At 40.3% G+C, this 16,729-nt stretch overlaps 1 protein-coding gene and 1 long non-coding RNA gene across 2 annotated transcripts in view; one reads left to right on the forward strand and one right to left on the reverse strand.

The window, feature by feature from the left end:
* The window catches only part of msh3 (mutS homolog 3 (E. coli)), a 340,568-nt gene that overhangs the window by 215,146 nt on the left and 108,693 nt on the right, over positions 1–16,729 (reverse strand). The window contains exons 13-15 of the mRNA XM_069936474.1: positions 10,405–10,537; positions 7,308–7,495; positions 2,329–2,497 (exon numbers count right to left, since the gene is read on the reverse strand). Of these exons, the coding sequence (XP_069792575.1) occupies positions 2,329–2,497; positions 7,308–7,495; positions 10,405–10,537 (490 nt within the window). The remainder of the gene's footprint in view (positions 1–2,328; positions 2,498–7,307; positions 7,496–10,404; positions 10,538–16,729) is intronic.
* On the forward strand, positions 12,504–15,477 carry LOC138762993 (uncharacterized). The gene is made up of 2 exons (XR_011357283.1): positions 12,504–12,601; positions 15,207–15,477. It is a non-coding gene; the product is annotated as an uncharacterized lncRNA (long non-coding RNA).

Consider the following 16,729-nt stretch of genomic DNA (forward strand, 5'->3'; position numbering starts at 1 on the left):
TTCATCAACAGACTTTATGGAAAGAAATCTACCAGACTTAATTAGTCCGGTCCAATGCAATTCCAAACCCACCAACTTGGTTGACTCTTAAAACACTCCGCAGTTTAGAGGCATTTAGGGATGGATTATAAATGCTGAAAATTCCAACAACGTCCATGCCCCATGAAAAATAAAATAACATTTTTGAAAGCTATAATGAATTTATTATCAAAACTTATGATAAATATTAAGTATAAAATACTCTTTTCCAATCCAAACTGAATTCCTTTCCCAATTCCCAGAGATTTTAAATAATAAAAAAATGCAGAAGAGTTGATCCATGGGATGGTGACCACGGCAGTGGGCCAATGAGGGGCTCTGTGGCTAAAGTACACACAAGCAGTGAGCTGCTGGTGTCTTGAGGAAAGGTCCCCACATAGAATGCAGCAGCAGGAGACTGGTTGAAGGGGTACCAGGTCTTGGATCGGGATGAGAGAGGGAGCTGAAGGCTTCCTGATCATGTCAGATGTGTCCACCTGGAACTCGGGTTGCTGATAGTTTGGTCTGATGGCTGCAGAGGCTTTGGGAGCACTGGAGGCAAAGCCATGGATATGCAGTGACCCTGAGGGAACTTCCTTTTGCTTCTCTTTCTCTGGCTACAAAAGGCACTGGGCAATTTTTGCTGAGAGTGAAACTTTGTCTGCCATACAGCAGACTGGAGGAAATTTTGTGTAATATTACATTTTCTGTTTTATTACATGACAAAATAATCATGAAACATGAAAATTAATCACTTTATAGATTGGGGTGATAAATTAGCAGATATCTAGCTGATCTAATACGATTTCTCCCTTGATTAAGCTATATATCCCTTTACAAGTCCCAAGATTCAGTATGATATCTTTGCCTCAATGAAATAGTGGTCTAAAAATATAAAATACTTTGGTGTATTGTCTGCAATTGTACAAGAATCTGAACAAATTAAAAATAAAACTCAGCTGGAAATCCTCAAGTGCTGAGGGATATCACAGAAGAAAGGAGTTAACATTTCTGGACTCTTACCGAGATTATGTCCTGCTAACAAGGAGTGGAAGAAATGGAAACAAGTCCCTATAATGTTCTCACAATAACTTTCTGTCTGGAATCACTCAGCTGCTAAATCAAGCCCTTATGGTGCTTCAACTCAAAACAATCTTAACCATCAACTATAAATGTAAATACCTGGATTTCATTTGTAAAAAACCCCCATGGGTCCTTTTACAATGTATAAAGAGATAATAAGCCCAAAATAAGCCTCAGTTGATAATTATATCTTATTTGGGAAAGCATAGCTATTGAGGCATCAAGGTGGTCTCTCTACTTTATCAATCAATACTACACCATTGGGTTGTCCATTCAAGGCCAAATGGTTAACTTGCTTATCTTTTCAATTGGCTTAATTGCTGTCTAGTCTTCCTGAAGTCAGCTCAAATTAATAAACCTTTGTATTTTAATTTATTCAAAAGAAAAATGGTACTTTTCAACATCATCCACAAGTGTAGGAGCAATTCCAAAAACAGATGGGTTAATAGGTTGATTGGTCACATGGGCAATGCAGGCTTATGAGCTAGAAGGGCCTGTTACTGAGCGGTATTGCTAAATTTAAGAAATAAAATACGTATTTCACATACAAATTCCAAGAACAACTCCATTTTTCATCAGACCTTGCACTAAAACTATTGTGGTCTCCTGCCAATAAAATAAAGACCTTCAGCCTCAATAAATAGTACAAGATGACAGAAGTTTCTTGTGGCAAAACATACCGATTTTTATCTACATTTATTGCTGCCATGCTGCGCAGTAACTGAAACACCACAATGTTTCTGAAACATAATCTGGAAGTCTCCCTAACTTTGAATGCTGAGATGCAATTCATGTAACTTGCCAAACATCTCAGAGCACAAAAGAACAACAAAAAAAATCTGGAGAAAGAAAGAGATGCCAGCTGTTAGAATCTGCAGCAAACAACAAACTGCGGTAGGAACACTGAGTGGGGTTTGAGCAGCATCTGTGGAGGAATAGGAAATGTTGACATTTTGGATCATATGGTATCATCAGGCCACATCGAAAATTTTAAACCACACTTTATTCTATAAGTAATGCAAGAAAGCTGAAACTGTGATTGTCCAACCCCAACTTTTATAAAGATGGACGAGTATCTAGAAGATGCATTATTTGCCTGAATTGGTATGGAGTTGAAAATTCTACATCATAAATTTTTTAATTTAACGAAGTTCATTGGGTTTGAACCTTGGTGAATTTCTTTAAAAGAATCTACACAACCTCTTTTCTTCATTAAGATCGATTTACCTCTTGTCCCGAAACTGTGATGTAATCTAAAGATGGTTTGTTCAAAATCAACCGAATCTCTCTGCGATGCTGCTGCAGTTGAGCAAATACTCCCTGAATATTCTGCTTTCGTTGTTGAATTACAGGGAAGTCCGTGAGGTCCCTGAAGAGCTGCGTCTTATCACCCGACCTGAAAGCATTTCAAATTCTCATGTTTACAGCAGCCATTGCTCAAAATGGAAAGAATACCCGCTCTTATGCGCCTTAACAAAACTGCACATCTGGACTCCTAACAATCGAATTTCAATTTGTTATTAGAATTACATCACCTTTATTTTTCAAATTTAAAAATTGTGTTTCACTGCTGGTTCTACATCAATTCAAAATCATCAAGGCCCAAATGTGGCAGTGAGATTAATAGGTTTGAGAAATGCGAGACAGGATATTTTGGCAAACTAATCAAGAATTTATGTGGGTGGGGAGGAAAGAAACAAAAAAACTAAAATAGCACATTTCCATTCTTTGTTCAAAAGGGCAGCCTCCACAATCCTTATCTAAAGAAAACTAAACTCAAGTGGAAAAGTTATTCTATTCCACGTGTTCTATTTTTGGCAATGCAACAATTACCTGTGTAAATTGTGCTCTAGTACATGGACATCTTGTTTTAGAATCAACAGCCAACACCCTAGCTGTGCTCCCTTTTCACCATTACCTTCAGGCTGAAGGAACAGGAGTCTTAAGTCCAGCACTATTTATTGTCAGCAGGTACACAAAATACCTTTCTTTTGCCCAGTAAAGGTACAGAGAGAGGCACCACCATAACAACGCCACCATCAAGTCGAGAAAAAGAGGCACAAAAGAGTCACTCCAGAAGCAGAGTATCTGTGGATCCAACCACTTCCTCCAGTGCTGCCACATCCTGCACCCCTGTGACCTCGATAGCTGCATGGCCTTCTGTCCAGTCTAGCAATGAATTTGATCTTGAGGCATCCAAATCACTCTCCTCAGCCCCTGGTTCCAAACCACCAAACCAATTGAGGTGGGGAGGGGATGGCTGTCAACACCTTAGGCCCTTCAGGAGTCCTGCTCACCATCGGCAGCCTTATGAACATGATTCACTGCTTTGGTCATCTTCCCTGTAGGGTCTTGTCCCTCTTAGAGGGGAGAGAGAGTGAGATTGTTCTCCTTCTCTGGTTCTCTACATAGGTCCACTGATCCCGGTACCTCATTCCCCAAAGGTAGCAGCTCGCAGCCTGGAGTGAGATATTCTATCAGGCTCTTGAATGTCCCTACATCACCCACGCTATTACTTTCTACAAGATCACCAAAAATATGTCTGTACTATTGACACAACACATTTTAGCATGACCAGCCAACAGAGAATATTATTTATTTTATTTCCACTTCCATTTATTACAATTTCCCTTCATGTTGTCTTAATTATACCTCTTTTGCTGTGTTTTATTCAACTGGGAAGTTGCAGCAAGTGCCTCAGTACATTCTACTTGCGTCTTCTTTGGCTTGGCTTCGCGGACGAAGATTTATGGAGGGGGTAAAAAGTCCACGTCAGCTGCAGGCTCGTTTGTGGCTGACCAGTCCGATGCGGGACAGGCAGACACGATTGCAGCGGTTGCAAGGGAAAATTGGTTGGTTGGGGTTGGGTGTTGGGTTTTTCCTCCTTTGCCTTTTGTCAGTGAGGTGGGCTCTGCGGTCTTCTTCAAAGGAGGCTGCTGCCCGCCAAACTGTGAGGCGCCAAGATGCACGGTTTGAGGCGTTATCAGCCCACTGGCGGTGGTCAATGTGGCAGGCACCAAGAGATTTCTTTAGGCAGTCCTTGTACCTTTTCTTTGGTGCACCTCTGTCACGGTGGCCAGTGGAGAGCTCGCCATATAACACGATCTTGGGAAGGCGATGGTCCTCCATTCTGGAGACGTGACCCATCCAGCGCAGCTGGATCTTCAGCAGCGTGGACTCGATGCTGTCAACCTCTGCCATCTCGAGTACCTCGACGTTAGGGGTGTGAGCGCTCCAATGGATGTTGAGGATGGAGCGGAGACAACGCTGGTGGAAGCGTTCTAGGAGCCGTAGGTGGTGCCGGTAGAGGACCCATGATTCGGAGCCGAACAGGAGTGTGGGTATGACAACGGCTCTGTATACGCTTATCTTTGTGAGGTTTTTCAGTTGGTTGTTTTTCCAGACTCTTTTGTGTAGTCTTCCAAAGGCGCTATTTGCCTTGGCGAGTCTGTTGTCTATCTCATTGTCGATCCTTGCATCTGATGAAATGGTGCAGCCGAGATAGGTAAACTGGTTGACCGTTTTGAGTTTTGTGTGCCCGATGGAGATGTGGGGGGGCTGGTAGTCATGGTGGGGAGCTGGCTGATGGAGGACCTCAGTTTTCTTCAGGCTGACTTCCAGGCCAAACATTTTGGCAGTTTCCGCAAAGCAGGACGTCAAGCGCTGAAGAGCTGGCTCTGAATGGGCAACTAAAGCGGCATCATCTGCAAAGAGTAGTTCACGGACAAGTTTCTCTTGTGTCTTGGTGTGAGCTTGCAGGCGCCTCAGATTGAAGAGACTGCCATCCGTGCGGTACCGGATGTACCCTCAACAGCTCCTTCTACTTGCGTATATGACAATAAACTCTCAATCCTTCACATCTCTGCAGAAACTGCTTGACCTCCTGAGTATTGTCAGCATTTTCTATTTTTTAATTTCACAGCTATCATCATCTGCAATGATTCTTATCATAATTTTTATAATACCTTTTATTTAAAATTTGAAAATGTTTTGTGGAACAGGATAAGAATGAAGAAGGTACCAAACTTTTAAAAGACACCTCCAAAGCACTCACAGTTTAGATGACACAGGGACAAGGAGAGAGGAGGGAGCAAGGACCTGCAGAAGGGATGTATGACCAGAGCAATCTGTAAAACCAAGGTGAAGACATGGAGAGTTCGAAATGAGAATCTTGCATCATCAATTGGGTGAACCAGGATGAGTACAAGGCTTCTCTTCAGGTCAATAATTTTCCCCTTCAGAGCAATTAAATGACCATCAGTAAACTCAAATTTGATGTCCCGGACAATCTCAAGTTGTCCACAGAATGGAACCAGAGGCAGTTTTTCCATTGAAGAGCAGGGAAGGTTGGGTACTCAAGATGCAGTGCCCACATTCAGCAGCCCAGATCTCAAGCATTGCAGGCTCCAGGGATGCAGTGGATTATCACAGGGCACCAGAGGAGAGTATCCTACACAGAGAAGGAGAAGCCTCGGAGAGGATCCTACAGGGAAGGAAAACACCTCAGCAAACCAACGCAGAACTCAGTGGCCAAAATTCTTGCACCAAAATGTGGACTACTGGTGATTGGCCTTTGGGAACCAAGTATCAGGACTCTGATTTGTAACAGTGCCAATGGCAAACAAGTTTACCGAAGGCTTCTTGCAGTATTCCTAATTACTTCAGGGATTCAGGAGGTGAGGAAGATGCCTTGAGCTCAGGTTCACTGCTGGGCAAGAGGCCAAAGGTTGCAAAGAAAGAGATTCCTCCTCATTGTACTAGCATGCAGTCACTCTAGGGTAACATAACCAATGTGGGGACTTCAAAGAGACAATTCTGAAGAGCTGATAACTTCAGCACAAAACAGGAAGCCACAAGGACATCTGGTGAAGGTGATAAGAACTATCTAGCAATTTACAATGAAGAACCATCAAATAAAAGGGCAGCACATAAACTCATGGGAAAGGTACTAACTTGCAGATCCTGTTTAATCAAAGGGGTATAACAATACTCGTGACTCGTTCACTTGTTGGAGCTTCACTATGGGGCTGGTGTCACTGCCAGTGCCAAGAACAAAGGAATCAGAGCTTGGAGTTCGCCTGTACATGTACAACTCTGGATGTGACTGATGTTTTTGAATAGTGATTGTATTGATTCTCCTTCTCTATCCAGGAAACAAGGTTGAATCCGAACTAAAAGTTGGACAGTGATATTTCCCACTGGAGGTTGCAGGAGTTCAGGAAGTGACAGTATCCATGGGCATACAATATATCTGAAGGGACTCTCTTTTCCTTCTCTTTGTTGTTTTGATAGTGGAGCCCTGTTAGTGGCGGCGTTATGTACCACTTGAGCTTTTTTGCGCATCTTTGAGTAGATAACAACAAACAGAATCTTGTATTTTTCATAACCTTGTTGACTTTACTCAAATACAACCATTATCTTCCAAGTATCCGGATACCACATTCTTGATTAAAGATTGCAACAGTTCAGCAGTTCCCCCATTTTCCCTCTTTTCAAATAGTAGAGTCCAATTTGAGACCCTCCAATCTGCAGGAACTATACAAGAACTTAATAGAACTTTCAAGGACAATAATCAGAGCATTCCAGTTCCAAGCCACTTCTTTCAAAACTCTGGGACATAGGTCACCAGGTCTTGGAATTTATAGGTTTTCATACTTATTAACAACTCTCCAAGGATTCATTTATTCATACTTATTTCTTCCATTTCCTCATTGGCCTTGGCATTGCTTCTCTTTTATTTCTGGTAAGTTTCTTGTGCAGACTTATATTAAGGTAGACGAAGTATTTATTCAAAACACCTATCACTTCTCTTCCTTTTCCTGGTATAAATTATCTTGCTCCAAAGGACCAAATTTGCCCTTTTAATGTTCCTATCAAAGTTATTACAGTCTGCAGCCAAAAGCAAACTAACCAAAGCAATATTGAAATATTGTCAATGGGTACATTGGTTTGTCTCACTTTCAGATACTTTACAGAATCACAACTGTGCAAACTTGAAGCTAAACCCAAGCTGGTTTTGGGATTACAATTCTGCAAAACTCAACCATTTTCTCTGTAGAAAGTAGAAATAATGGGGCCCAGTTTCTCCCCTCTAAGGATCAAAGTATTAAATGAAAATGAAATATCCCCTCATATTCACCGGCTAATTCAGCATCAAGATGGCAGGTTCTAAATAACAAATATTTAACTTTTCTGGCTAAACATACCTGGCCGCATTTTCATCCAGAATCTTCAAGTAGTGATGCACAGGATTCAGTAGCCTTGGCAGCTCCAACAGAATATTACGCAGAAGAGATGAACTTAATTGAGACTCAGCAGCTGGCAGCAATGCCTGGAAACCCACCTCCAAGTTGGTTAAAGTACGGACCAACTGGTAGAATTCCCAAGTGGAGCACTAAAACATGAGAGACACAAGTTAGGGACTTCAACAAACATTGGGTTATCTCATTTAAACCCAAAATGCAGGAAATACTCAGCAAGACAGACAGCATCTTTAGACAGAAAAAGAGATTTAAGGCCATCACCAATCCGAAATATTCCTCTCTGAACACCTGCTACAGGACTTGTTGTCTATCTTCAGCACTTTCGGTTTGAAACATCTGCAGCTTTGATGATGGGGTTAAGTATCAAAGACCTGAATGACACAACATGGGACTGTTTCTAAATCAAGAAACGTACTCCAGATTTAAAAAAAGGAGCCATTCAATTTTTTTTTATTGCAAGTACATACAATGCAAAAAAAATGACTGGACCACATTAACAAAAGCTTCAGACCTTCAGCCTGTAACATTGCATTTCATTATTCCCTAAAAGGCCAAGTGGAAGACGACCATTCTAGTTAGAGGTAATATCTTAATATCCATCAGTAACCACAGCAATGTGCTTTTAATACAGAATCAAAATCTCAGTTTTAAAATAAAATTCCTTTTTTTTCAATTTGAAAATTCCATTTTTTTCAATTTGAAAATTCCATTTTTTTTCAATTTGAAAAGTAAAGAATTGCAGTGCTTTCATACCCTGCAAAGCTTGCGTCAAATGTCACAAAGAGAAAAAATATCATTTTACTGAAAGGTTTAACTCATTCAAGAAAAACCGGTATCTCCTCAAGTAAAAAGACAGAAATTCCATATCAAATCTATGAAACACATTCTCCTGCACTGCACAAACACACCAATATTAGTTATGTTAGCAACACTGGAAACGTTTCCTTTCTTGAGGTGGGATAAGCTGCCCTATACGGTACAATAAAAATTAGCTCTGGTTTGATTTCAGAGTTTGGAAGGTTGTCTTAACTGAACAAGTAGGCTTCTGATGTCGAAATGCTGCAGGAAGGGAGAATCTCAATCAGACACCAAAAAAATTATAGATTTGATCGAGATATAGACAAGCCATTTATTTTTTTTAATGAAAGCAAATATATCAGAGGTTACAGCCTCTGTCTAAATAGCTAGCTATTCAAGAAGAAAAATTTCTGTTTGCCGGGTTGATTTTTTTTGAATTCTACACATCAGTGGACCAAAGATGCTGACTCATTCACTGTATTCAAGACTGCATCAATCAACCTGGGAAACAGGAATTCCCAGTGAAGTAAAAAATCCACCAGGATTTACTGAACAAAATAGTAATATTAATGGCTGTGTGCTTTTTTTTTTGCTTTGATAATTTCTTATGCTTAAATGAGACTAAAAACCACATTGCTATTTAAAAGCCAATTGATACCAGCTGAGCCATTCTATTCCCTCAGCATACTTCTGGCAATTTCCAAACAATTTTAATTTGAAGAGGCTGCTCCTTTCCACTGTTTTGCTTCTACATTGGTTTCTTCTTTTCCCAGAGCACGGCAAATCTATGGAATTTGCTGCCCATTGAAGCAGTGGAGGATACTTCAATAAATATATTTAAGGCAAGGTTGGATAGATTTCTACATAGGAGGGGAATTAAGGGATATGGGGAAAAGACAGATCGGTGAAGATGAGCCTATCATCAGATCAGCCATGATCTCACAGAATGGTGGAGCAGGCTCACCAGGTTGGATAGCCTTCTGCTGCTCCGGTTTATGTTCTTATATTCTGCTGGCATTCTGATGTACAACACAGTGACTGCTGCCCAAACCCTGACGGTCTCCATTATTCACAAGTACCAACACGGTAACAATTGGCATGGTGTAGAACCAATGAGGTGGGCAGCACAATTGATCCTAATGGCTTCTCAGCTATTGGCCCTGCATGAAAATGTTGTCAAATTGATCTAAAATGTCTGACCTATTTTCTGGATTGCCAAAATTGATGCAACAGTTAAATATTCGTGTAGGTTGACAAACCATCTCTGGTTCCTGACAGAATTATGGATTCACCAGATAAAACACAATTGAGACAATAACTATTCATTTTTATAATATCAAATCAAATGACATACTGACAAATAATCTTATACTGCACCACACGTTTCAGGAAATAAAAAGCTTCATCCTTATTCACAAGTAGCAATTCCACATTGATCAGTTTGCAATCATAAAGTAAACAAGTGAGAAGGAAACTGCATAATTTCACGTTTACACAATGCATGATCCATTTCAAAGTCTTTGATTTATCTTGTATAAACAATAATGTTTCTGAGCTTCATCCATTCCTAACTTTCATGATAATAAAGAACAAAATATTTTGCTGTATGAATGATTAATTTAATGGATTACATTTTCTGCTGAAAATTATAAAATTGATTTATTTACTGAAGAGTTATTTTGATCACCTATATCTGCTACAAACAAATCTCTGAGATGACCGGTAACAATCCTGAGTATCCGCGCTCATTCGTTTTCTGTGGATTTCTGAAAGAAAGTTCATTCTTGGCTAAACAGCAATAAGTATGGAAGTCTCTAACAGTCACGTTAATTGTGAATCATAAACAATCTCAAAATTCCTTTATTCAAACAGTGTAGATAAGGATCATGCAAAATCAGCGCTTCATCTTCAACTGATTTCCGGTAATAGTACAAATTTTCACCCAACAAAATGTGGGCTTCAAAAAAAAAAGGATTGTCCAGTCTCCTGACTAACATTTAATTTTCTTTATACTTAAAATGAAAAATGTTACCAAATCATTAACATATTGCTGTCTGTGGAGTCACTGTGTGGATATATTTTCACATTACAGTCGGTTTTCTGATGTTCCAAAGGCCTGAAAGTAAATATAAATCTTTTTCTTGATCAAAAAGATTATTCTCTGCTCCTTCTCAATTATGTACCAGAGATAAACTCCCCAAGGTTGAAATGAGACTTGCATCTATTCAATGTGCACATGTACCTTTTGGTGATAAATACTACAGATTCCTCTCTCCAGATCAGGGAGCTTAAACAGCAAGCTTTGGGTCTTTGCCAAGACAATGGAATCTGACGATAAGATTTCAGTGACGGCGTCCAAGCGTGCATTAATTTCACTAGAAATGAGAACATTGAAGAACAGTAATTACAGCCATTGATTATAATATAAAAGGATGTTCTGACAGATGGATATTTCAAATTAAGATGCACCAAAATACAAGATGGTTGGCGCATTAAATCATCTGCTCCTAAATATTTTCAAAAATCCCAATCAAATGACCTTCCACTGCACAATTACAGAAGTAGAGATTTTGGTAGGATATTTTGGCAGAAGTTTAAAGAGGGCCTGAAATAAGGGCAAAGGAAATTAAGATCTTAATTTATGATCATTTATGATCAAGTTCATCTTTATATTGATTCAATTGTTCATCCAATGTAAAGATATAAGCCAATACACAGCCCATGCACAGGAGATTAAAACATTTATTTCTAGCTATTCTGAAAATATGATGTGGATTTGTCCAATTTGCCTGTGTTTGGCCAATATCCCTCTAAAACTTTCCTATCCATATACTTCTTTAAACTTTTTTTTTTAACTTTTCTAATTTTACCTGGTTCTACAATCCAGAGAAAAAAAAATCCTCAGACAATCCAGTCGCTCCACACAGCTCATACCCTCCAGTCCCAGTAACACCCTTCAGAATATTTTCTGCCCTCCTTCCAGCTTAATGATATCCTTCACATAGCTCGAACTGCACAATGTAGTCCAAGTGCAGTCTTACCAAATCCTTGTACAGATGGAACATAACATTTCTACATCAGTACTCTGATCTATAAAGGCAAGCATGCCAAATGCATTCTTTACGACCCTGTCCACTTGTGATCCCACTTGCAGCAAACTATGTACCGGCGCCCCTAGGTTTCCCTGTTCTATGTCATTTTCCAAGGCCCTGCCATAACTGTGCAAGTAAGATTATTTTTGTCAGAGTACATGGAATCCTGAGATTCTTTTTCTCTGCAGGCCAGGCAGAATTACCTCTTTTTGGTAGTGCAAAAAAAAATCACAATGTACATGTTAACAAATAAATAAATGTAAACAACTGACTGTGCAATCTTTGGCTTGGCTTCGCGGACGAAGATTTATGGAGGGGGTAAATGTCCACGTCAGCTGCAGGCTCATTTGTGGCTGACAAGTCCGATGCGGGACAGGCAGACACGGTTGCAGCAGTTGCAGGGGAAAATTGGTTGGTTGGTGTTGGGTTTTTCCTCCTTTGCCTTTTGTCAGTGAGGTGTGCTCTGCGGTCTTCTTAAAAGGAGGTTGCTGCCCGCCAAACTGTGAGGACAAATAATAAAGTGCAGAAGAGTCCTTAAATGAGTCTGATTAAATTTGTTGTTGAGGAGTCTGATGGTGGAGGGGTATCAACTGGTTCCTAAGCCTGTTGGTACACGTCTTGTGGCCCCTATACCTCCTTCCTGATGGTAGCAGTGAGATCAGAGCGTGTGCTGGGTGGTGTGGATCCTGAATGATTGTTGCTGCTTTCTGACAGCAGCGCTCCATGTAAATGTTCTTGATGGTGGGAAGAGGTTTGCTTATGATATCCTGGGCTGTGTCCACTACCTTTTGCAGGGCTTCACACTCGGGGGTATTGGTCAGCACAATTTCCACCGCACATCTGTAGAAATCTGTCAGGTTTCCGATGTCATACCAAACCTCCGCAAACTCCTGTGTAAGTAGAGGCACTGATGTGCTTTCTTCATGATTCCATTAGAGTGTTGGTTCCAGGAAAGTTCCTCCAAGATAGTGACTCTAATATTTGTTCACCCTCTCCACCTCTGATCACCAAATGATCACTGGATCGTACACATCTGGTTTTACCTTCCTGAAGTCAACAATCAGCTGCTTGGCTTTGGTGACATTGAGTGAGAGGTTATTGTTGGTGCACCATTTAGCCAAGTTTTCAATCTCCCTCCTGTATGCTGACTCATCGCCTTTCTTTATACAATCCACTACTGTGATATCATCAGCGAATTTGTGGCTGGTGTTGTCTTACCGAGCCACACAGTCATAGGTGTAAAGCAAGAACACAAGGGAGCTAGGAATGCAGCCCTGTGATGTTCCAGTACTTATAGAGATTGTGAAGGAGATATTCTTACCAGTCATCACTGATCGTGGTCTGTAGGTGAGGACATCAAGGATCCAATTACACAATGGGATGTCAAGTCCCAGGTCTTAGAGTTTGCTGATTAGTTTTGTGAGGATGATCCTGTTAAATGCCGAGCTGTAGTCGATAAACAACAACCTGATGAATGCATCTTTGCCTGTCTTGTCCTGGTTCAACTTCCCAAAATGCAATACTTTTTTAAATTTGAATTTTAAATTTAGACCTACAACAGAGTAACAGGCACTTTTGGCTCGCCAGCCTGTGCCACCCAAATACACGCAATTAACCAACATTCCCGGTAAGCTTTTGAATGCTGGGAGGAACCGGAGCACCTGGCGGAAACCCATGCAGGCACGAGGAGAATGTACAAACTGCTTACACACAGCACCAGATTTGAACCCCAGTCGCTGCCACTATATTAGCATTGCATTAACTGCTTTTGATGTAGATATTAAATTCTTTTACCATTGCTTATCGCCTTTCCTTCACTCACTTTCCAAGTTGATCTAGATCCTATTATAATCAGTTTTGGTATCATCAGCGAATTTATCGTGACAACTATATTCTCCTCCAACTCCTTAATAAAGATGATAAACAGAAGTGCATCAATCCCTGCACCACACCACTATTTATGGACCTCACTCTTGGCTCTGATTCCTAACACCAAGCCGATCTGTATTCAATTTGCTAGCTCACCCTCGATTCTATGTGATCTAGACTTCCAGGCCAGTCCACCATGCAGGTCTTGCTAAGTTCATGTAGACAATATCTACCACCTTACCCTTGTCAATCCTCTTGCTTGCCTTCAAAATAAAATTCAGTCAGATCTGTGAGATACCACTTTGATTGAGTTGGGACCACTGGGTCAATTCCTTGGATGAAAGGGTTGATGAATGAAGAAAAATTGAGCAGCTTGGCAGATGTGGCCTATACCCATTGGAACATAAAGGAACATGCAGTTTTCTAATTGAAACATAGTATTTTGAAGCAACATCCTGAAAGATGCAAAGAGGATATTTCCCCGAGTTGCGGTATCTAGAATTAGAAGCCTTGGTTTCAAAATTAGAGGCCCCCTTTCCACAAGAAACTGCGAGGAATACTTGCTCTGAGGATCGTATTTTGGAATTCTTCACCCCAGAGCTGTGGAGGCAGAGACATGGAATGCAGTCACATGTGAAAAAAATTCACATGTTGTGAAAGTACACATTCCAGATTTTATTTGTATACATTTTGGTTTGACCATGTAAAAATGACAGTACTTATTATTCAAAGTCCCCTCATTTCAGGGCACCATAATGCTTGGGACATTTGGCTTCAAGGGTGTTTGTGAGTATTCAGATACAGGTCTGTTTAACTGGTTCATTGGTGCAGGTATAAGAGAGCTAGGCTTTGGAGTCTGCAGTTGCCATTTTACCATGAGGACCTGAGTTTTGCAATAAGGCTGAGAAACAAGAATAAAACAGTAAGAGACATGGCCCAAACATTAGGATCACCAAAATCAACAGTTTGGAACATAATTAAGAAGACAGAATGTAACTTGTGAGCTCAGTAATCGCAAAGGGACTGGTATTCCAAGCAAGTCCTCCACTGCTGAAGACAGAAGAATTCTCATCATAATGAAGAAAAATCCCCAAATGAATGTCCGACAGATCAGAAACATTCTTCAGGAGGCAAAATGAGTCAACGATGACTGTCCTCAGAAGATTCTATCAAAAAAAATACAAGATGTAGACTATGGCAAAGGTCACACTTTGATCTTTCCATTTCTCTGATTCAGGAAAATCTTAAGCTGCTTTCAGGTGCAAAGGGGGATTCTCAGAGCAGGATATTATACCTTGTAAGGTAAAAACATCATGAGATGGGACCGGAGAAGGAGTCACCCAGTACTAAGGAGTAACAGGATGCAGGTGTGACCTTGTACGCTCAAGATAAGTTTGGCACTAACAAGCTGATGAGCAGCAGACTAACAGTGAAGGGTAGCAACAGTTTATTCATTGGACAGTGTAATGGTATGATAATTTACTAAGTGTGTGTCCTGAGGTATAAAAAAACACCACTTGCTGATATCAAGAGAATGCGCCTTCTCCAACTAACACTGTTAGTTGCAAGTGTTACAATCCAGTAATAAAGAACCTTGATTTCGACTCAGTCTGGTGTTTGACTCACTCATTCTCGAACAAAGCAGACCTAACAACCTACAGGAGAAGGGTTAGGTAGGTAAACCTCCTGGCCGGGTTCTCCACTTTCAGGTGGCCATCCGACAGCCTCATAGGAGTACAATAGGCTGCTTTACAATCGGGTACTGTGGCCACCTGAAAGTGGCATTAGTCTCATCTGTCCACAAGACCATTTCCAGAACTCTGCAGTCTCTTTTAAATATCTCTTGGCAAACTGTAATTTGGCCATCCTTTCAATGGCTTGAGGATAAGTTTGGGGATTATTCTTCATTATGATGAGAATTTGTATGCCATCAGCAGTAGAGATCTTCCTTGGAATACCAGTCCCTTTACGATTAGTGAGCTCACCAGTTCACTCTTTCTTTTTAATAATGTTCCAAACTGTTGATTTTGGAAAGCTTAATGTTTGGGCAATGTCATTTATTGTTTTATTCTTGTTTTTCCAGCCTCAATGTTTTCTTTGACTTTCATTGGTGCAACACCAATAGAAAAATGGCAACTACGGATTCCGAAGGTGATCAAAAGCTGAGAAGCACCAATACCTGCACCAGTGAAGCAATTAAACATAGCTGAGTACTCACAAACACCTGCGAAGGAAAATATCATAAACATCATGGTGCCCTGAAATGAGGGGACTATGTATAAAAAGTGCTGTAATTTCTACGTGGTCAATCCAAAATGTATACAAATAACCTTGAATAAAATCTGGAAGGTGCACTTTAATTACTTGTAAATTGTTTGATTACAAATTTAAAACTGTGGAGCACAAGATCAAATAAAGGAAAAGGGTCTTTGTCTCAAACATTATGAAGGACACTACATATTCATGGTGAAGAGTGGCAAATGATTAAATCATATGGGGTATAGGAAGAGAGCCAGGAACATATTCTTGAGTCCATAAGTGGGCCAGCTATGATTGCTTTACCCAAATGCTTCAGATTTCCTAATATCCAAGAAGCTAAAAAAAAATTGCACTCAATTAAAAGTTAACGATGTTACCTTCATGGGCAATTTGGACTAGTTTTGTTACTCATGGCAGTAGCCACAGTGCAGCCAAACAGACAACAATCTTATCCAGAAAAGGAATTAGTTTGCTTTGTTTTTCCCAATCCAACAAAGCCCGCCACAGAGGTTAAATCTGAAAAGCTTCACGGACATAATCACCTCACAGCACAAAGTAGCAAGAAAAAAGTTAATAATTTGTACAATTTAAGGGATAGAGGGAAGGATGCAAGGTGGGGGAAATAAAGTCTCTGTAAATCATATTACGTGGAAAGAGAATATAATATTTTGTTCAATGGATTTGCATGAGTGTTTGAAAAATCAAAAATATTCAAAAAAAAAGAAACAAGTTAACAGTTGGCTATTTCCCAAATTCATTTATTTTATAATAAGGTATGCATTCCAAAAACAAGGAAAAGACCTGGACACCATCCTTATTTGCTCTAGAAAAGCAGTGGAGAACTTCTTTCTTGAACTCCTTCATTCCTGGTGTTCCCGCTATGATTTCAGACAGAGAATGCCTGGAAGTTAACACAGTGAGTCTGAAGAAACTGCTGATCATCCACTTGGACCAAACTAAGACATTTTTGTTCTCGGCTCCAATGATAGCAGCAGTCACGAGCAAGGTGAGTTTTTTTTTCAAGCTGCTTCAGCGCAGCCTGTGAACCATGCATATTGCAGTCATGTTACATCTGTGGCGAGAGGTATGACTGCTGAGTCCAGAGGCAGTGTCACAAATCAACAAGCTGCTTAGTCCTAGATTTGATGAGTCTCTAGACTCAAAGATAATGATGTCATAAAATGGTACAACCTAGAAACAGGGCATTCAGTCCAACTCTCTCACACCAAACAGTGGGCACCCTTCTGATGTTTGAGGTTTCTTCACATCCCTAGCACACTCCTTGAAAGCGATGATTAGGAATTCTAATACTCAAGGGTTGAGATGTCATCCACTAATCATTCCCCA

The sequence above is a fragment of the Narcine bancroftii genome, chromosome 1 (genome assembly GCF_036971445.1).
Source record: "Narcine bancroftii isolate sNarBan1 chromosome 1, sNarBan1.hap1, whole genome shotgun sequence".
NCBI classification, from domain to species: Eukaryota; Metazoa; Chordata; class Chondrichthyes; order Torpediniformes; family Narcinidae; genus Narcine; species Narcine bancroftii.